The sequence below is a fragment of the Mesocricetus auratus genome, unplaced genomic scaffold, assembly GCF_017639785.1.
Source record: "Mesocricetus auratus isolate SY011 unplaced genomic scaffold, BCM_Maur_2.0 Super-Scaffold_100006, whole genome shotgun sequence".
Lineage (NCBI taxonomy): Eukaryota > Metazoa > Chordata > Mammalia > Rodentia > Cricetidae > Mesocricetus > Mesocricetus auratus.
Window position 1 is genome coordinate 69,237,847 of NW_024429190.1, and position 20,856 is coordinate 69,258,702.

The 20,856-nt window shown below is 42.9% G+C and overlaps 2 protein-coding genes across 12 annotated transcripts in view; one reads left to right on the plus strand and one right to left on the minus strand.

Moving 5' to 3' along the window:
* Nucleotides 1-20,856, plus strand: part of Art3 (ADP-ribosyltransferase 3 (inactive)) — an 88,679-nt gene that overhangs the window by 14,605 nt on the left and 53,218 nt on the right. The window contains exon 1 of one of the 11 annotated variants that reach the window (XM_040747420.1): nucleotides 20,768-20,854. The exons of the other annotated variants lie outside the window; for them this stretch is intronic. Within the exon in view, the coding sequence (XP_040603354.1) occupies nucleotides 20,783-20,854 (72 nt within the window). The 5' untranslated portion in view covers nucleotides 20,768-20,782. Of the gene's footprint in view, nucleotides 1-20,767; nucleotides 20,855-20,856 lie in introns of those variants that run through there. 11 annotated transcript variants of the gene reach the window in all.
* Cxcl11 (C-X-C motif chemokine ligand 11) lies at nucleotides 14,842-17,653 on the minus strand. Its single transcript, XM_005068143.3, has 4 exons — nucleotides 17,502-17,653; nucleotides 16,221-16,347; nucleotides 16,051-16,120; nucleotides 14,842-15,651 (listed from the first exon to the last, which is right to left on the minus strand). Exons 1-4 carry the CDS (start codon nucleotides 17,560-17,562, stop codon nucleotides 15,610-15,612), a joined length of 300 nt encoding a protein of 99 aa, XP_005068200.3. The 5' UTR covers nucleotides 17,563-17,653; the 3' UTR covers nucleotides 14,842-15,609.

Below are 20,856 nucleotides of genomic sequence, written 5' to 3' on the forward strand. Positions count from 1 at the left end.
CCCGTCATGGATTTCTTGATTGTTTTCTTAGCGAGTGTGTGGCAATGGGGGGTCAAGAACGAAAGAGACAGCCGCTGGATGCTGGTATCACTCTGCAGAGCAACCACTGAGACGGCAGATACTTAGAACCTACAAGACTACTGTGAGGTCTTTCACAGAGGCTGCCGTGATGCTGGGACAGGTCAGGGCATGGCGGTGCTTTGTCCTGGGACAGGGCCATTGAACCTGGAGTCCTGGCTCACAACTGCACTGGATGCCAAGCATGAATCCTGTGTCTGCAGACGGGACCTGCAGAACAGGAACTCTGTCTACTGCCAGAACAGGACGTGAGTTGCTGTTTGGGACAGATGGAAATTTCTAGAGTGCTAAATCCTAGGTTGGTGTAGTTCAAGGACTAGAACAGAGCTAAGCTCTCATGCGAGCAAGTCGGACAGCTGTGGGACTCTGGAAGGACAGAAGGGAGGGGAGTGAGGCCAGGGTTGACAGAAGCCAACAGACTTTGGTGTGGCAAACGTCTCAGGAGGGGATGGCTCCTGTTCAAGGGTGCCATGAGGAGCCCCTCCATACCTGCTTCTTCAGAATAGAAACTGCACTGTCGGAATGTCAGAATTTTAGAGTGGACTCTGAATGGGCGGGGTACTGACCTGGGTTACATTAAACAATAAAGAAGATATGTGGTGACAGTTTTATTGTACTAATAGTCATTTATTAAGAAGAAAATGTTTTAGTAAGAAATAGGTAGCATTAAGTATCTGTTAGTCACTCACGAGCTTTTACTCATTGAACCCCTTTAAGAACCTAGGACTGCCTGGCATTGGTGGTGCACGCCCTTAATCCCAGCACTCGGGAGGCAGAGGCAGGTGGATCTCTGTGAGTTCGGGGCCAGCCTGGTCTACAGAGGGAGTCCCAGGACAGCCTCCAAAACAATACAGAGAAACCGTGTCTCAAAAACAAACAAACAAAAAGAACCCAGGATCCCCATCTCAGGAGCCCACAGCCTCAAACGTTTGGCTACAAAGAGCAAATTTCCCAAAGAACAAATTTGGTGATTGATGTTCCTGATTTCCCTTAGGTCTCTTTCACTTGGCTGAAGTCATCTGTAAGGTTATTTTGGAGTTTCTGAAACTAAACATCTAGGAAACATTTAATTTAGATTTATTTTACACCAAATTTCACGCTAAAATGAAAATTAGTATATATACATTGCATGTATGTGTTACCCAATAAGAGACACATGGTAGGCATGCACTTGTATTTTTTTTTTCAGTTTAAATTTAGATAAGAAACAAGGTTGCTTCACAAGTCAGTTCCAGGTCCCTCTCCCTTTCCCTCCCCTCCTCCCGTGGCACTTGTATTTTTAAGTGGCCCTCTTGACTAAAACAGACATTTTGCACTGAATTCTGACACAGATTATGTGCAAGTGTGGCACGTATATCATGGAATTTTTTGTGGCTAGGGGAAAAACATGTATTTCTTCCTATATATTGAAATCTAAAATAAAAAACAAAACCAACTATAAAGTTAATGTCAAATGACCAAAATAAAGGTCATTTGGAAGTTTCTAGGAGAACATAGGATGTCAGAAATGCTTTGAAGACACCTGAAGGAAAGGTCAGCCTCCGATGAGCCTCAAGAGTGGGATGTATTTACAGGATGTTCATGGTGGCGCACACATTTTATTCCAGCACTCAGGAGGCAGAGGCAGGTGGATCTCTGTGAGTTCAATGTCAGCCTGGTCTACATAGTAAGTTCCAGGACAGCCAGGGTTACACAGAGAAACCCTGTCTTCAAAACAAAACAAAACAGAGTGAGGTGGATTTACAGGATGTTTATGGTGGTGCACACCTTTAATCCCAGCATTTGGGAGGCGGAGGTAGGTGCATCTTTCTGAGTTCAAGGCCAGCCTGGCCTACTGAGTTCTAGGACAGCCAGGACTATGTAGATAGCCCATCTCAAAGAAAACCAAAAGCGAGATGTACTTAAATGGCCAGGAGGGGAAACATATGCAAGTATAGTATATATGTGCCACCAAACACAAATACAGAGGACGCCAGTCAGGAAGGCCGGTGAGTGACATGAGGCATCCATCCCTTGTTCCAGCCTGGCATTCAGTTTTGCAGGTTTGGAACGCTCACTGTCCCCAGTTATCCTCAGCATGCTCTTGGAGAGCTAACTATGCCAAACAAATTTGATGATTGTAAGACACAAATTATTTTTGTTGTTGTTGTTACTATTTGGTTTTTCAAGACAGGGTTTCTCTGTGTAGCCCTGGCTGTCCTGGAACTCACTCTGTAGACCAGGCTGGCTTCAAACAAAGAGATCTGACTGCCTCTGCATCCCAGTGCAGGGATTAAAGGCTACCATACCCACTCTAAGATGCAAATTTAAAAGTTTATTCCTTGCTGGTGTGGGTCTTCCCGTGACTGGGACGGCTGGTTGAGATACATATCCAGGCCACACCTGTTCTAGGATCAGGATGCCTTGGAATGTGAATTCGGAATCTGTGTCCCGCTTGGCCAGAAGAGAAGCAAAACAAAGATTCCTTCCTCTGCATGGGAACCTGCTCCCAGCATAAACCCCATGCACGTGACCCACATGGGAAATCATTCAAGAACAGCTACAGTTTGTGCATAGCAAACCTGCCATGAACGTTCCAGTCACTGCCAACCTGCATTGGGGATTTGCATGAAAGAAAAAAAAAGGGAAAGGGATAACTTTTAAATTTTATTTTTCTTTCAAAAATTTTGGTACATCTACTAGAATTCACTGTTTGGGGCTCACTTTGGATGAAAGTGGATTAAAGAACTTGGTTTCAGTTTTCACTTCTTTGCTTCATCTCCTCCGCCAGACCAGAGAAGTAAAACACAACAGAACAGCCTGCCCTTAAATGTTTGTGAACGCAGACCCAAAGAGCAGGGCTTTCTGAGAAATGAAAGCCCTTAGGAGAAGCACAGAGCCAGCGTCTGTAGACCGGGATTCCCCTCGGTACTGCAGGACACTGCTCTGGCTCCGTGTCTGCAGAGACACCGACCTTGTCAGCAGAGTTTTGACTTGGCACTCAGGGTGGGGCGGGGGAGGGGGAGACACTGCTCACATGCTTCCTGGTGACACAGTTGTCTCTTCATTCACTGGCAGCCTGAGCCCGGGACAAAGGAAGTGCTGACAAAGGCGGAACAGATACAGTCATGCTTGGGAAGGCTGAGGGTGGCTTCTGTGTGGCTCATTCCCTGTCATGTATTGGATATCCTGCATACCAGATATTTACATTACAATTTATAACAGTATCAAAATGACAGTTACAAAGTAGCAATGAGATAATGTTATGGTTGCAGCTCACCACAATAGGAACTGCATTAAAGGGTCACCACATTAGGAAGGTTGAGAAACAGTTTTTCTTTTTCTTTTTTTGGTTTTTCAAGACAGGATTTCTCTGTGTGGCCCTGGCTCTCCTGGAACTCTATCTGTAAACCCGGTTGGCCTTGAACTCAAAGATCCACCTGAGTGCTGGGATTAAAGGTGTAGGCCACCACCACCCAGCTTTGAGAACCACGCTTTAGACCATGCAGTGATTAGGTTTTCTTTTGGTGCTAGGGATGCAAACTAGACCCATGGACATGCTAGGCAGGTGCTCTACCTCTGAGCTAGGTCATATCCCCAGCTCTGCCTGCATCTCCCCACCCCCAAGGTGGAAAATCCTTGGATGATACAGTTACCAGGGTAGACATGTGTTTGCCTTTCTGCAGAGAGAGTTACAAGCTGTAGAGATGCCAGCACAGTGGACCTCACTTCTGTAGCATTTCCTCATAGGAAAGGGCTTATACTGGTAAAGTCAGAATACCTACAGGATAAATAATAGCACACAGTGAATGTACAAAGCAAGGGTACCCCTTTCAGTGTACTGCAGGTCCTACCCTGAAAGTTGAACAAAGGGGGACAGGAAGACAAAATCTTAACAGATGGTAAAATCGCACAGAAAACTCAAAAGCAATACATTTAGAAAACGTCTAGTCAGAGATGACTAGAAGGTGGAATACTGGGGGCCATAGGCATGAGTAGCAAATACTTTTAAGATGTTACATTAAAAATAATTTACAGTAGCAACAATACTTATGATAAAGTCAACAAGCAGGGAGCAAAACTTGTTTGCACCAAGTTCAGACAAATATAAGATACTATCAACTAAAATAATATTGAGTTAAATGTCCACGATTTCCCGTTTGACAAAGTTGAGCAAGCCAAAAGTCAAATAGCATCTTGTCTGGGCATGTGTATTTACTTGAGTTGCCGTAGGGACACCATCGTGAATGCGCTTAGTGGCACTGAGCTAATGTCAAGTTCATGCTAATGTTCCAACACTGCATGAGGTATTTGAATTAAAAAAGAAAAAAAAGGCAAGTGATAACTTTTAAAATGTATTTTTTTCTGTCAAAAACTCTCAAAGCTTTTGGTACATTTTCTTTGCTACTATTCACCATTCTGGGCTCACCCTGAAAGAAAATGAGAGTTAAAGAATATAGTTTCAAGCCAGGTCTAGAGACACACACCTGTAATCCCAGCACCAGGGAGGCAGAGGCAGTGGATCTCCGTGAGTTTGAGGCCAGCCTGGTCTACAAACCAAGTTCCAGGACAGCTAGGTTTACACAGAGAAACCCTGTTTTGAGAAACTGAAACAAAACCAAAGGGGGGAAAAAAGAAATCACGTTAGTTTCAGTTTCCACTTCCATTGATTGATCCTACCACACATTTGAAAACAGAACTCGGGAGAGAGGTATGCTGGATTTGGAAGAGCTAAAGGGATTAGGGTAGCAGAGTTGTTTAATGCTCTTTTTCTGGTGGAAGCTGAGTAGGCCTTCATGTTACAAACCTAAGTGTGCATACGTGTGGGGCGGGGACAGAAGTGTGTGTCTCTAACTAAAATGACAGTCCAGTCTGCATGCCAGGGATGCAGTGAAAGTGATGCTGGGTTGGGTGGCACGTCTGTAATCGCATCTCTGGGGACACTGGGGAAGGTGGACCACTGTGAATTTGAAGACAGTTTGGGCATGTAATGAGTTCTAGGCCAGCCTGAGCTTCAGAATGAGAGACCCTATCTAAACAACAACAACAAAAAACCCAACAGTTAATAATAAAAATAAAATAGCTACAAAGCTCTTATCTCAGGGGAACAGCAAGAGGAAGGTTTTATTTAGATCCCTGGTTCCTTAGACGAGGAAGCCAAGGAAAATGCATCCTAGCCATGTGGCAATCATTCATCCCTTTACTCCCAGGACACAGAACGCTAAGGCAGGGGGATTGCCATGAGTCTGAGGCCAGTCTGTTATACATAATGAGTCTGGATACAGAGTGAGACTCACTGTTTCTACAGAACAAAGCAAGAAGCTGGGCAGTGGTGGCGCACACCTTTAATATTAGCACCCAGCACTCGGGAGGCAGAGCCAGGCGGGTCTCTGGGAGTCTGAGACCAGACCAGCCTGGTCTACAGAGCTAGTTCCAGGACAGTCTCCAAAGCCACAGAGAGACCCTGTCTCAAAAAAAAAAAAAAAAAAGAAAGAACAAAGCAAGAAATGTGTCTTAATCAAATTGTGCCAGCATTTTCCTGGGTCATAAAACATCTTAAAAGCTAGGAAGTTCCCAACACTGCCTTCGATATTAAGCTGTGGTGGTTTAGCAAAGTGGTTGCTTAAATCACTGTGGTATTCAGAGGGCATCGAAGAGCTAAAGGGGAGAGCCAGGAAAACCATGGTTAATGTGGAGTAGCTGAAATGGCAGGAGATCACACTTGAGGCTGGGTAAAAGCAGGTGGAGGACCTGGTTGTCCTCTCCCTTCCCAGCTCCCTCCCCACTTCTAGAACCAGGAAGGCTGTGGTCTAAGATGTTTTGAAAAATCCCAGCACAGGGAATCTCAATACACGAATGGTTCTTAATGTAGAGTGGGAGATGTGCTGGTTTCCATATTAGTTATCCATGTAAACTGCATAGTATTAGAATATTAAGAATCATGCAGCAAGGTCAACACTTACTGCATGTTTTCACCTGTGCTAGGCTGTGCTATTTTATGTATTCAGTTTACTGAAGACTTATACTGTTTTAAACAGTTCAGTGACCTTCCTTAACAAGAATCCAGTCTAAACCCAGCAGATGGATTCCAGAGCCTCACAAGCACACGTGTAAGGCTTCTTTGTCAGTATAACCTTGGGTAACTGCCTCTGTTGGCAAGGAAAACTGTCATGAATCTGTAAATCCGAACATTGGTTATCTCGACATTAGAATCGTAAACTGAGGAAGAAGCAATTCTCTCATTCAGTCTGCCTGACTGGGGTCAACAGGAGTGCATGTCCCATGGGGACTTGAAGAAAATAGAAGCTACAACTGTGAATTTGAGAAGATTCTTTTTCCAACAATTTATTTCTGAAGGTTGTTGCAGACTTCAAGCTGACAATGCATATGCTAATTATGTCATAAATGGAAAGAAGGCATAATCAGGTAGCTCTGAACAGGAAAAATTTAAAAGTACATTGTGGAAGTTGATGGTTGTGTGTTTTAAAAATTATTGGTATAAACCCGTAACATCACAGCAGCGAGGCACCCCTGACTTCCTTGCTTCTTCCTGTCACCTGATAGTCACTTAGCTCAGACATTTTTTTGTTTTCCCTCCTTTATTAAAAATGGATTCTTATAAATATATCCTGATTACAGCTTCTCCTCCCCCTAGTCCTCTCAGTTTCTCATCCCCTTCTCTCCCATCTGGATACACTTCTGTCTCTCATTAGAAAAGAACAGGCATCCATAACAACAAAACGTAACAATAAAATATAATGAGATAAAACAAAAACCATCACATCCAAGTTGGACGAGGCAAATTAACAAAAGGGAAAACCCAAGAGAAGGCATGAGACTCAGAGACCCATTCATTCACACATCAGGAGCCCATAAAATACTAAGGTCAAAGTGGTGAGGTGTGCTCGAACACCTGGCGCAGACGTGTGTCTGCCCTGCGCTCCTCTCAGTCTCTGAGAGTTCTTGTGAGCTTTGCCCAGTTGATTTTGAGGGCCTGCCCTCCTGGTGTCCTCCATACCCTCTGGCTCTTATACTTTTTCTGCCTGATTTTCCGGGGTTCCCTGAACTCTGAGGAGAGGGATTTGATGGAGACAGCTGTTTGTTCCACGGTCTTACTATGGGTCTCTGGATTGTGTCCATCTACTACAGGAGGAAGCCTCTCTGGTGATGACTGAGCAAGACGTGGGTCTATGAGTATAGCAGAATATCAATTGGAGCCATTTTTTTAAAAGATCAGTAGTATTTAGTTTCACCTAGGTCTCTGAGCTATCTAGTCTCTGGTTCTTGGCTACCCAAGCAGTATCAGGTACGGGTTCTATCTCATGGAGTGGGCCTTTAGTCAAATCAGACCTTGGTTGGTTACTCACACAAGCTTTGTGTCACCATTGCCCTAGCATATTTTGTAGGCAGGACAGATTGTAGATGAAAGGTTTTGTGGTTGGGTTGGTGGTTATGGTTCTCTTTTGGTAGCCTGCAGAGTACCTTCCCATGCTAAAGACACTAGACCATGGGATGAAGGTTCTACATAGGCACCCTCTCCATGTTCAATGAGTCATGTGGGTGTTGCTTTGAGGGATGGGACCTTGCTGTCAGTTTGCAGAGAGCAACCTGTTCTTTTGGCAACAGCGTGGGTTGTTTGGGGGATTTCCATAGGACCCCTTTGACCAACAACTCAATTGGATGTAACCCAGTCTTAGTACTGAAAGCTTCATTTGGTGACAAGAGATGTCCAGTTGGTACTGTTTCCCCCATTATTTGGAGACTTCATTAGGATTGCCTTCACATTCTTTAGGAAGTTTTCACTGCACTAGGTTTCCATACCACCCCTCAAATGCCCCTTAATTCAGGCATATCTGCCCACATTCTCCACTTCAACACTATCTCTCCTTCCCTTCCTCACCTGATCCATCATTTCCCTCCACCCCATTACCAGTCCACTCATAAAATCTATTCTATCTCCCGCTCCCAGGGAGATCCATGTGTCCCTTCTAGTCCCTTTCTCTACACCTAGCCTCCCTGGGACTATGGATTGTAGTTTGGTTATTATTGATTTAATGGCTAATATTCACATATAAACAAATACATACAATATTTATCTTTCTGAGTCATCCCACTCAGGATTATTTTTTTCCATTTCCATCCATTTGTCGGAAATTTTCATGTCAATTTTTAACAGCCAAGTATAAATGTACCATACTTTATCTGTTTTTCTGATGAAGGACATCTAGGTTGTATCCAATTTCTGGCTATTTTGTACAGAGCAGCAATGACCATGGTTGAGCAAGTGTCCTTGCAGTAGAATGAAGCATCCTTTGGGTATATGCTCAAGAGTGGTATAGCTGGATATTGAGGTAGATCAATTCCCATCTTCCTGAGGAACCATCATATTGGTTTCCACATTGGCTGTACAACCAACAATGGAGAAGTGTTTCCCTTGCCAGTATGAACTGTCATAGGTGTTATTGTTCTTAGCCATTTTGGCAGGTGTAAAATAAAATCTCAAAGTAGTTTTGATTTGCATTTCATTGATGGTTAAAGATGTTGGACATTTCTTTAAATGTTTCTCGGCCATTTGATTTCCCTTTATTTCTAATTCTCTGTTTAAATCTGTACCCTATTTTAATTGGATTGTTTATTTTTGGTATCTAGTTTTTTGATTTGTAAATATGTTGGTTTGGAGACGACTTGGAGTTTATTTGTGAATCTCCTTAGTTAGCATCTGTGATAGTTTGAATGAAAATGGCTCCCATAGGGGGTGGCTTTGTTGGAGTAGGTATAGCCTTGTTGGAGGAAGTGTGTCACAGTGGAGGTGGGTTTTGAGGTCTCATATATGCTCAAGCCATGTCCATTGTTTCAGTTCACTTCTTGTTGCCTGTGGATCAAAGGCATAAAACTCTCAGCTCCAACTCCAGCATAAAGTCCTTCTGCACACTGTCGTGTTAGGCCATGATGATAATGGAATAAACCTGTGAACTGTAAATTACCTCCAGTCAAATATTTTCCTTTATAAGAGTTGCCATGGTCATAGTGTCTCCTCACAGGAATAGAAACCCTAAGACAGAAGTTGGTACCAGGAGTAGGGTAATGCTGTGATAGGCCTAACCATGCTTTTGTCTGAAGGAACACAGACCTTGGGTCTGTGGATTAGAAAAGCTTTAAGTGTTGCTTAATGGGCCATCCTAGTAGGAACATGGAAAACAGGAGAGCTGAGTGTGGTATGAACTGTGTGTGTGTGTGTGTGTGTGTGTGTGTGTGTGTGTGTGTGTCGGGGGAGCTGGTTCAAGGTGTTTCAGAGGGGAAGGATTTTAGTATCTTGCCTAGAGATTATTCTTGTGGCATTTTTGTGAGGAATATGTTTGCCCTTGTCCGAAGAGTCTGCCTAAGGCTAAACTGAAGTTTTGGATTAATTCCACTGGCAGAGAAAATCTCAAAACAGCTCAGTAAAGACTCTGTCATGTGGTTATTAGTGGTCACTCTGATACAGATTTATATTGAAAAGGAGCAAGCTTGGAAAGGAAAATATAAAATGTACAATTTGACGAGAAAAGGAACACCAGGAAGTGGAATAGAACTAAGTCCTGCCTTCAAGGAGATAAACAAATTAAGAAATGGAATAAAGGGAGTGGTGACCTCAGGACAAAATTCCACCTTTGTAAATTTCCAACTTGTGAAAAGGAATTAAAGAAAAGCTTAAAGTGGGGCACACCTTTAATTCCAGCACTTGGAAGGCAGAGACTGGTAGATCTGAGTTTGAGGTCAGCTTGGTCTACAGATCCAGTTTCAGGACAGCCATGCTTAGGTAGTGAAGGAAACCACTGAAAACAGAAAGCTGGTGAAGATGTAATTGAATAAGGGGATCATGTTCCATCCTCAATAAGCAGCAGAACTTGGCAGCTTCGGTTGCAAGGTTCTGGCTTTTGAGTTAAGGAAGCTGGGTTGCCTTGGAGAATCCGAGATGTTGGAGATGCCAGAGCCATGGGATACCTGCCAAGGAAAGCTGCTAACAGGGAGTGGAACAAGCCCAAGAGAAAGAAGCGTGTTGCAGTCAACAAAACTTAAAGGAATTGGAGACCTGAAGAGCATTTTACCATCAGGCACAGAGATGCAGAGTTTAGAGTTTGCCAAGCTGGTTTTGGGTCTTGCTTCAGTTCAGTATTTCCTTACTATGTTTTCTTCCCTACGCTTTGGAACAGTATATGTATATGTATATGTATATGTATATGTATATGTATATGTATGTGTATGTGTATGTGTATGTGTATGTGTATGTGTATGTGTATATGTATGTGTATATCCTGTGCCATTATATGTTGGAAGTATGTGATCTGTTTTTTTAATTTGATTTTATAGGGGATTACAGTTAAGAGATGGCATGAATCTTAGAAGAGACTTTGAACTTTTAGACATTGTTGAGGCTGTGATAGACTATGGGGACTTTGAGGTTAGACTAAATGCATTTTGCATTATGATATTGTTACAAGCTTACGGAGGGCAGGGAGTGAAATGTGGTAGTTTGAATATAATTGGCTCCCATAAGCTCACAGGGAGTAGCATTATTAGAGGTGTGGCTTTGTTGAAGTAGGTGTGGCCTTGTTGGGGGAAGTGTGCCACTGCGGGGCTAGGCTTTGAGGTCTCATATGCTCAAGTCACACCCAGTGTCTCAGTTCACTTCCTACTGCCTGTGGGATAAAGATGCAGCTCCTTCTCCATTCTCAGCTTCTTCTCTAGCACATGCCTGCTTTCATGCTGCCATGCTTTCGACATGATGAGTATGGACTAAACCTCATAGACTGTAGCCCACCCGATTACATATTGTCCTTTGTAAGAGTTGCCATGGTCATGGTGTCTCTTCACAGCAATAGAAACCCTAACTAAGACAGCCTTCTACTTGTGAATCTCAGTACCCAGTGCTGCTCAGAAGAAAACAGCCACTGTAACAGTGATACCTCCAGACCAAGCAAGCTCTGAAGCAAACTAAAAATGATTAAAGCCAATCAGCACATCAGCAATGGTCATGGAAACAAAATGGCAAAGATAGTGTGTACTGTGAATTTAAATGTTGTTTGAGGAAAATCTAAGAATAGTGAGTGACTGGAATAAAGATCTGGGGGAAGAGGGAAAGAAAGACCAAGGTTATACAAGAGACAGAGGAAACAAAAGGACCAGCACGGAGTGTCACAGGAGGGAGAAGAAAGCAAGAGAGAAGACATCTGATTGGCAAGAAAGAAAAGGCTCAGCAAAATCAGAGGAGTGTGACAAGAGGAATAGAAACTAAAATCTTTAAAAATAAATATAACAAATAGTATAATAATAAATATAATAAATAAGTGGTAAGTAAAAATACTGCTAGGCATATAGTCCTCCACCCCCCAAAAATGTTGGAGCAGCTTTTGTTGGGTCCTCTAAGATTGGAGTCTACCAAGGGAGGGGGAAAGGAGCAGGAATCTCCTGTCTTCTCTGACATTTGGGCCACTGCTGAATTTGGACTGGCCAGGTGTCAGACATCTTCCAGGAAACATTCTTTTTTATACTTACATGGAACTATAGATCACATTATGATCTCAGACTTGTCCAGCTTAATTATTAGCATCTTGAAAGTAGAATAATTAGCAATTTAAGAAACAACTATTATCTCCCCTCCAGATATTATTTATAATCCTCAGAATGTGTTGACCACATCATAAATACTTACGTTTATTAATTATGCATTTTTTGAGATAGGGTCTTGCTATGTAATTCAAGCTTGTCTCAAATCTGTGGTACTCTAGCTTCAGTGTCCCCACAGTTGGCATTACAGGCACAGACATAAACACCTGGCTTTAGTACTCATGAGGTAGGTAAAAAGATATATTAATTTTATACAGATATAGTAGGTACTATACTCAATATCCAAAATAGTTAGATATAGTTTACCCTTTTCAAATCATACTCTGTAGAAGTATTCCATCTATTTGGGGACTATCTTGGCTAGTAAGGAGGAACAGTCTTAAATTTTTAAGTGATAGTCAGTAATTGATATTCATGTTCTGTATAATTAAAACTTAGCCTTCAGATTCCACCAATAAACCAAAGCCTCCAAGCTTTTATCTTCTATTCCTGTTAGAGGCAGTATGTGTAGTTAACTTTCCCAAGACTGTGACCAAGTATCTGACAAGGAGCCACTTGAGGATGGGTCTGTTTAGGAGCACAGTTCAAAGGATGCAGTCCACCCTGGGGAAGGCACAGTGGAGGGCAGCATTGTTGGTGGTGACAAGAATTTGAAGTAGGGCTTGCTCACATCTTCGTAGATGATGAAGCAGAGAGCTTGGTTAAAGTGGAGCTCATCTCTCAGGCTCAGTCTTACCCTTAGCATCCCACATCTACCAGTGAGTCCCCATGGCCGGAAGGTTCTACAGTAACTCAAGACAGCGCCACCAGCTTGAGACCACATTCCACATTGAAGCTCTGTTCTTTCAGAGTTCAACCGCTTGTGAATAATTCCTGTCTCTGCTCTAATGATGTTGGTTCTTAGCATTCTCCATGATTCCTTCCCTTAGTTTCTACTGTTCATCTACTCTATCCCTCAGTCTATGGTGTATTTCTCATTTTCTTTCTATTTTATCATTATCTGATTGATTTAGCCCTTTCTGTTGTGATAAAATGCACATCTAACTTCCCATCTTAGCCACTTAAATTATAGAGCTAGTTGGCAGTAAGTACAGTCTTAGCGCTCTTCAGCTGCCCCTCCCTGCCCTGGCCTCACCCCTGTCCTGTGCTCTTTTATCTCAGACAACTGTGCCCACCAAACAACATTCCCCTCTTTACCCCAGTCTCCTAAATCCCTACCAACCTCGAACATGCAGATACATCAGATTATAATCCTGTAATATTTTCATTTTCCAAATGTATATGCAACTACATATGAGTGTTGTGGTTAGAGATTTGACATGAAAAAAACCCCAATAAATTTGTCAAAGACCAGAGTAGGGATTCTAAAACATTTCAACCTGTGAATTTTTTATGCCCATGAAATGTTCACGTGACCCCATGCATCGTTTATAGAATAGGCATACAAAGCAAATGCTAATCCTATATCACAAGAATAGATATTTAAAACAATAATTCAGTGCATATATAATTTTGCCATTTATGAAAGACAAGAGTAGACTTTCATATGAATAAGAATGTATGTAGTAGTTCTTTTCACATTAAGCTTTCAGTCTTAGCTGAATGCTCAAGACTGGAGGGAGTGGAGATCTTCATGTGTGCTGGAGACTGGAGGGAGTGGAGATCTTCATGGATGCCTGAGACTGGAGGGAGTGGAGATCTTCATGGCTGCTGGAGACTGGAGGGAGTGGAGATCTTCATGGATGCCTGAGACTGGAGGGAGTGGAGATCTTCATGTGTGCTAGAGACTGGAGGGAATAGAGATCTTCATGGATCCAACACTAATTTAATACTTTTACATACTGAGTGAGAGCAGTATGAAACTATGAAAAGCCTTTTTCTTTGTAATTAAACAATAATGTTTCTGTAAGAGCAGAAGCCTTCGTATGCACAGTAAAAACTCCTCCATTTGTTGCATATGCAGTGGTCTCCAATCCTAGTGTTTCAGGCCGGATTCATTGCATTTCATGGTGTCATAGCATGCACAGTGCAGTGTACATGTTATGCTCTCAGAACCAAAGTTACAGTGATGTCCTGTAATAAAACATGGGCAAACACTGTTACAAACACCTTGGACTAATGTGTTTGATTTTTAAATTATTTTTTGGTTGTTGTGCATTCAGAGGTCTTATACTGTTACCTGGTCTGTGTGCATGCATGTGTGTGTGTGTGTGTGTGTGTGTGTGTGTGTATGGTGTGTATGAGAGAGGGGGGAGAGAGAGAGAGAGAGAGAGAGAGAGAGAGAGAGAGAGAGAGAGAGAGAGAGAGAGAGAGAGAGAGAGAGAGCATATTCAGTTCGGTTGTAATCTCCTGTTTACAAAGCTATGGACTGGCGATCACAATTGGAAAATGGACATGCACATAAGGAAGTAGGTAGAAATGACCTGTCAGAATCAAGGCAGGTGTCAGGAACCCACTGACAGGAGCATCGCCACTGCTACATAAACTTTCTTCCTGATGTTGTCTCTGTGTCCTAGCTGAAGTGCAGAGTGTGGGGTAGGCACAGCTGCCCGAGCCTTTGTTGTAGTTGGTAGGAGATCTCCCTTTGGTTCTCTATCTTGACTGGACTCAGAAAGTCACAATGTAAAGGATTTGCCAAAGGTGAAAGGGGGGAATGTGTTGGATTAGAAAGTGTCCCTCTTAATCCTAAATTGAATAGATTCCTTTATGAATATCATTAAAGTCTATTTGTTTTCTTACATTTGGGCATTTCTTCTTTTTTTCTTTCCTTCCTTTTCTCTTTCTCTCTCTCTTCCTCTCTTTCTCTCTTTCTTTCTTTCCTTGATGTTTTGAGACAGGATTAATCTATGTCACCCTAGCTGTCCTGGAACTCACTATGTAAACCAGGCTGGCTTCAATCTCACAGATCCTCCTGCTTCTGCCTTTCAAGTGCTGGAGTTAAAGGTGTGTATCACCACACCTAGATCATTTCTTTTTATTTATTTATTTAAGAGTTTCTTACAATACCTTTTTATCATATTCTTTCTCATACCCAACTCCTCCCCACTGAAGTATATTTCTACAGAACTCTGCATGAAAAGTAGCTGTGCGCCTCTAAAATAAAGAAAAAAAATCTAAAGGCATAGCAATGCCCAGAAAGCATGTAGTTGTTTATGATTTAATAAGAGTCATAGTAGCTTACTAGAGAAACACAAGTTTTATTCTTTTTAAAGAGAGCCAGAGTTAGCCATCCCTGCCATCCACAGCATGACAAAGGAAACATACAAAATACATATTTTTCTCAGAAGCAGAATCACAAAGAATGGATTGATAGGCATGCACAGATTTTCAAAAACAATTTATATTTAAAATGTATCCAGGCTATTGTCACTGATAAAGTAGATAAGAAGAAATGTACAGGAAATACACATCTTAACTCCTCCAGAACACATGGGGGGGTGAACCAGTGTAACTGACTAAGGATACATTAGTGTTCTTCTCAGTCCCTGAGCCTGGAAGTGTCTACAGTGCATCTTTCTGAATGGTAGTCTTGAGGTGAACAAATAAGGGGATAAACGGAAGCATTTTCCCGGATGATTCTGTGCCAGGGGCTATGTAGGGAAAGGGATGTTATCTGTATGAAAACATCCTCCAGGGAGAGTTTTACTACACACTTAGATGCTTTTGAGTCCAGTACTGGGCTGGGCTCCAGTAACAGTATGTCCATTGTAACCACAGAAGGTAATATGAAACGTGCTCACACACAGACACGTGACTTTGAGATAAATATTTTCATGGCCAAGCAGAATAGCTAGGCATATCGAACCTCCTAGAGATTCTGTAACGCAGTAATATATGGGTGCATATTCCAAGACAGAAGGTTGGGCTCGTGTCTCAGAGTTCATGTGTAGTCATCACATCAGACACTCCCTGGTTTCCAGTCCTTTTCTTTTTCTTCCCAGGATTTCACATGTTTTGCTGCCTTAAAGATTTCTTTTCATACATTTCCTGTAATGAGAAAATGAAGAGGTTTTTTTTTTTTTTTTTTTTTTTTTTTTTTGGTTTTTCAAGACAGGGTTTCTCTGTGACTTTGGAGGCTGTCTTGGAACTAGCTCTTGTAGACCAGGCTGGCCTCGAACTCACAGAGATCCGCCTGCCTCTGCCTCCCAAGTGCTGGGATTAAAGGCGTGCGCCACCAACGCCCGGCTTATGAAGAGTTTTATTTACGGGGTGGTTTTGTCGCCTCAGTAATTAAGAGCTGACCCGTAAGAACATGTAACAGGGAAAGGATGCCTCATGCAGAATTTGTCAGGGTTGTAATGAGGTCTTCCTGCAGTTGCCTGTTTTCTGTGTTCCAGAACTCTCATGGATCAAGTCACATTCTGACTTGAAAGTCCAAGAACTTACCCGTATGAGGCGGGCTTGCTTTGAATTGGGGTCCAGACACCTTTGTCTATTTTGTGCTTTCAGGGTAACACTGTTAAGGAAGACACAGAGAAGTCTTAAACTTTAGGGGAAAGTGTCAACAGAACAAAAATGCCTGTGCCACTGTCATCTCCAGAAAGCCCATTACTTACATCACTTCAACTTTGCCACAGCGGTAGCTTGGGTAAAATACGGAGACTGTCTCAATGTCTGCTATCTTGACTGCTTTCGCTAAGGGTCCTATGCAAAGACAGCGTCCCCCTTTGAACATACTGAAGCCTAGAACAGACCATAGAGCTGGTTAGTCATGGCTGTGATTTACAATCCCGGCAGTGGATTGTATTAATCACATTTGTGCTGATTGGAATTAAGCTTGAATCTCCCTATAATATTTCCCTCTGCTTTATGCTAATTTATTATATCATTCATTAATTTTTATTAATTATTTAATTTAGGTTTCAGATAGACTCACTCTTGCTGTTTGACCCAGGCTGGCCTCCAGCTCACTGGAGAGCCCAGGATGACCTTGAACTGGAAGCAGCACACAGCAGCCGGCCCCTCATCTTAGTATTATCCTACCTCAGCTCAGCATCTATAAGTGCTGAGCTTACATTGTGGTGTGTGTGTGCCACCAGCCCAGCGCCTGATTACCTTAAATAACTACACAGCATCCAGGACACCAAGAACAAAGTGGCTATTTTCTTCTGTATTATTCTAGATTATAACTAAGTATCATACATCATGTTACCCTCCTCAACTAAAACTATCTTTCAGACCTCACAAAGATTTGTTATTTTATAAGAGCAGGGAGAGTTCTAAAAATGACTAGGTTGTCTTATAGACTTCATATTGCTTAGCCCAGATCTGCTGTGATAATTACACAGGCACCATCATATCCCAGGAAACACAGTTCTAGGTTCAGCTTATGGGGAAATGTTAATAATGTTTCTATTTGGAGACAATATTCTTTTCCAGGAGGCCTGCAGAGAGTTGTCAGTGCCCATAGTGTCCTTAAAACACTCTTGTCCTCAAGTGAAGTATTGACCAAACACATATGGCATTACTATGACCATTGCCCCAGATAGAATTTCCTTTTTTCTATTCTGAAAATGTTGGTTATGATAAATTAGTGGTATCATGCTTAAAAAGCTAATTTTCCTGGGAAACCAATGTAATCCCATATAAGATTCTCTGAATAGATATTGAGAGCTGACTCTAAAGGCTCTTGCTAGATAATTGTCAGAAAATTAAGAAATCCATAGCATTTATTATCCATAGTTAAAATGATCATTTCATATAAAGATTTCCAACATTTCCTGCCAGTGCTAGAACTTCTAATGTGTGAAATTAAAGAAATTGTGTATTCTAGAGAAAAGACATTTGAGAGATAACAAAATAAACGTATAGGCTCAGAAGCAAAAGGAACCATGTACCTTGAATGGTTGTAGCACAACTGATCACAGCCAAGGCTATGGCCATGCCCTTCAGGTTCATCTCGGTGGCTGCTGCTGCTGCTGCTGCTGGGCTTTGATGCTCTGTGCGGAGAGCAGTGGGCTGGACCGCAAGAGTGTACCAGGAGCATTTTATAGACCAGCAATCCTTGTGCAGAGACAGGAATTTCCCTTCTTGACTCATGTAGCTGTCTTGCTTCCCAGAGTTTCCCTTTTGTCCTCGTGCCAGTTCCTGTGGTGAAGACAGCGACTGGAATGCAAAAGGGTTGAGAACTGGAGTGCTATATGCACAGTAGCTCACCCTATGGGAAGCAGCCGTCTGCAGGTGACTTTTCCTAGAAATGCCTTTGGCCGGTGATTTGGGACAGTGTCATTCCAAGTCCCACAGACTTAGGAAGACCTCTCTGGTGCCAGTCAGCCCGCCCTCCCCCTCACATAACTACACAAAGGGATGTGTACTTTAGGCATGGGTTATTTGCTGACAGGTGACCTTATCTAACTCTACATTATCTCGCTTTCAATTTCATGTCTAAAACACTCTCCCACACCTGTGCACTTGCATCTATCTCTTTTTGAATTTTAGAGCCGTGTGTGTGTGTGTATGTGTGTGTGTGTGTGTGCACACGCGCGCGCGCGCATGCGCACACACATGCTTTTTAGTGCACACGCTTGTATATTTTCTGTTAAGGACTATAAAACAAAGTCATCACCTCTTCATGTCCTTTTAGGTTTTCTGAATCTGTTTTAAATGTGTCACTCATAGAAAGGTAATGAGTACAAGTCCAGGGGACTTTTCTTAAAGAACTTTAGGCTGGGGTTAGTGATGGCACACACCTTTAATCGCAGCATTCGGGAGGTATAGGCTGGCGGATCTCTGTGAATTCAAGACCAGCCTGACCTACGGCGCAAGTTCCATGTTTGCCGATCACTTAGAAGAATGCAGGAGCAACGATCGGTTGAAAAAGGTCCCCCCTCTTCCCTCTGAGGATGACCCAGGTGGTCTGTAGGGCAGCTGCTGTTATCCCGTGGCCGCCTGGGAGTGGAAGAGCTGCGTCCCCCACACGGGTATGGCCGTGTCTGCCTTCCCTCAGAAATCAGTGTCAATGCTGAAGAAGGTTTATTTCAGTCTCCACTTCAGTCTTCAGATAACAGATGTGAAAGTATGGTGGACTGGGAGGGGGCTGCTTGTGTATTGAAACATCCTCACCCAGTTTCCTGCACCTAAGGAAAGCCCAGCCTAAGGGTTGGCAGGTGCCCCCCCTCCACCTTCCCCTCAGTAATCTAGTTTCCTGGAAAGCGCCACAAGCGCCACCCTTTTACAGCAGTTAGTAAAGGTTCCCAAATATATGTCACAGCCCTGGCATTCTTACAGACATTGTAACCAGATTCCTTCTTTTGCACAGGGAATTTTGTGACTTTTGCCTTACACATAGGATTCCATTTTGGCCGGCTCTGCAGATGTGTGGGGTGGGAGAGGTCGGTGGGGTGGCTGGTTCTGACTTGTTCTCACCTGGCAGTCTGTGGCATCACATGAGAAAGGCGTGGTGTCAGCACATCCCCTTACCCACAGATCCCCTGTGCTTGTGATCTGGACTGGGTCCCTTAAGTCGCCATATCTTATCTTCATGATATCTTTTTTTGCCATGGTCTCCTACCATGCAGCCCAGGTTGGTTTAACTTGTGACTGTCCTCTTGCCTCAGCCTTTCAAATGCTGAGACCATAGGCATGTGCTAATACGACTGGGCTCTCACTTGCTCCTTTTTTAAAAGTGACATCTTAATATTCATATTGTGTAATGATTATTTCTTCTAATTTTATAGAACTGACTGCCTTTGCCTAGCCTTATCCAGGAATAATGGGAACTGCATTCATGATTTTAAATCTCTAGTAGCCACATTTAAAAAATAAAAAACGCTGAAAATAATTTAAGCAATATATTTAATGTAATTCAAAACATTAAAGATTATTTTGCTGCCTAATCAGCATTAAGTGAAATTTTATTTATTCTTTATTATTAAGTGTTCAGACCGAGCCAATCCCATGTCAAATGCTCAGGAGTCAGGTGCACTCAGTAACTCTTCACATCAACCAGTAATGACCGCAGGTCAGTCTGATGGGTGCCGCTCTTCAGCTGAGGTCCCTCCTACCGGGCGGGCGACACTAGGTTATGCTAAGTTGACAATGGAAGCTGACCTACTGTGTGATCCATTTCATCTTTTAGTAGTGCTGCCAAATGATTGAGTCCATGTAGACTTTAAAAGGCTGGGCCCGAGGGCCAACCAAGAGGTGGCTAGCTGCCTGGTGCGTCTGTAGGCTCTCTGATTGATCCCTGAAACTCCCAACATGGTTTTCAAATCTGCCTGGTGCGTCTGTAGGCTCTCTGATTGATCCCTGAAACTCCCAACATGGTTTTCAAATTTGCCTGGTGCGTCTGTAGGCTCTCTGATTGATCCCTGAAACTCCCAACATGGTTTTCAAATTTGAAGAGATTAATGCAAGTCACTTAAATGTAAGGTGAACTCTCCATTCCCTAAGTTTCAGAAATGCATACTGACTCCCTGCCCCAACACACACCTAATGTTAATACCAAGGACATTTTCTTCAGTTAGGTCAGTGAAAAGTGGGCTAGAAATGGAAACTATAACATTTCCATTTATTAGAAACCAGCATGATGTAACAGATCCTGTTTTAGGTTTATAGAAGACGGTTGACTCACTGCTCGGGGAGAGAGTGACACAGTCTAAAATAACATGCCTAGACCAAGCACAGTGGTGCCCAAACCCAGCTCCTTAAACCCCTGCTGCCCGCTATCAAACAATTCAGTCACTTTCGGGAGCTGCGAGTCAGCTCTTAAACTGTTAGGACAATGACAAGATGATTGCCTGATGACATTAAAATACTGACCCAGAAGTCAGGAAAAACCCTGCACGCTGTGTTCAAAGAGTCTGCCAGACCCCGAGTGAGCACAGTGAAGGAAACAGAAACTAGACATGAATCGTGTAAACACAGAAGTCCTCTAAAAGCGCTGAGAAAATTGTGCATTTTGTTGTTGCCGAAAAGAGCCCCAGAGAGAGGATGGATCTTGAACAAAACTATTTCTGAGTGTAAGCTTAATCGTCTGGTAACTCAACACAAGAAAACGTTTTCAAAAGTGCATTCTGCCTGTGCCATCTGGTGTCTGGAGCAGAACTGCCAGGGCTCGTGTTTCATAGCAGCGCTTGGTGTTTGGTGTGAGCTGTCCCAGGTGTCACAGATTGAGTATATGCTCCGAATAAGGGGCAGTTTCGGGGGCCACCACTGTCTGACCGGTCTCCCCATGCCTGAGAGAGCCACCGT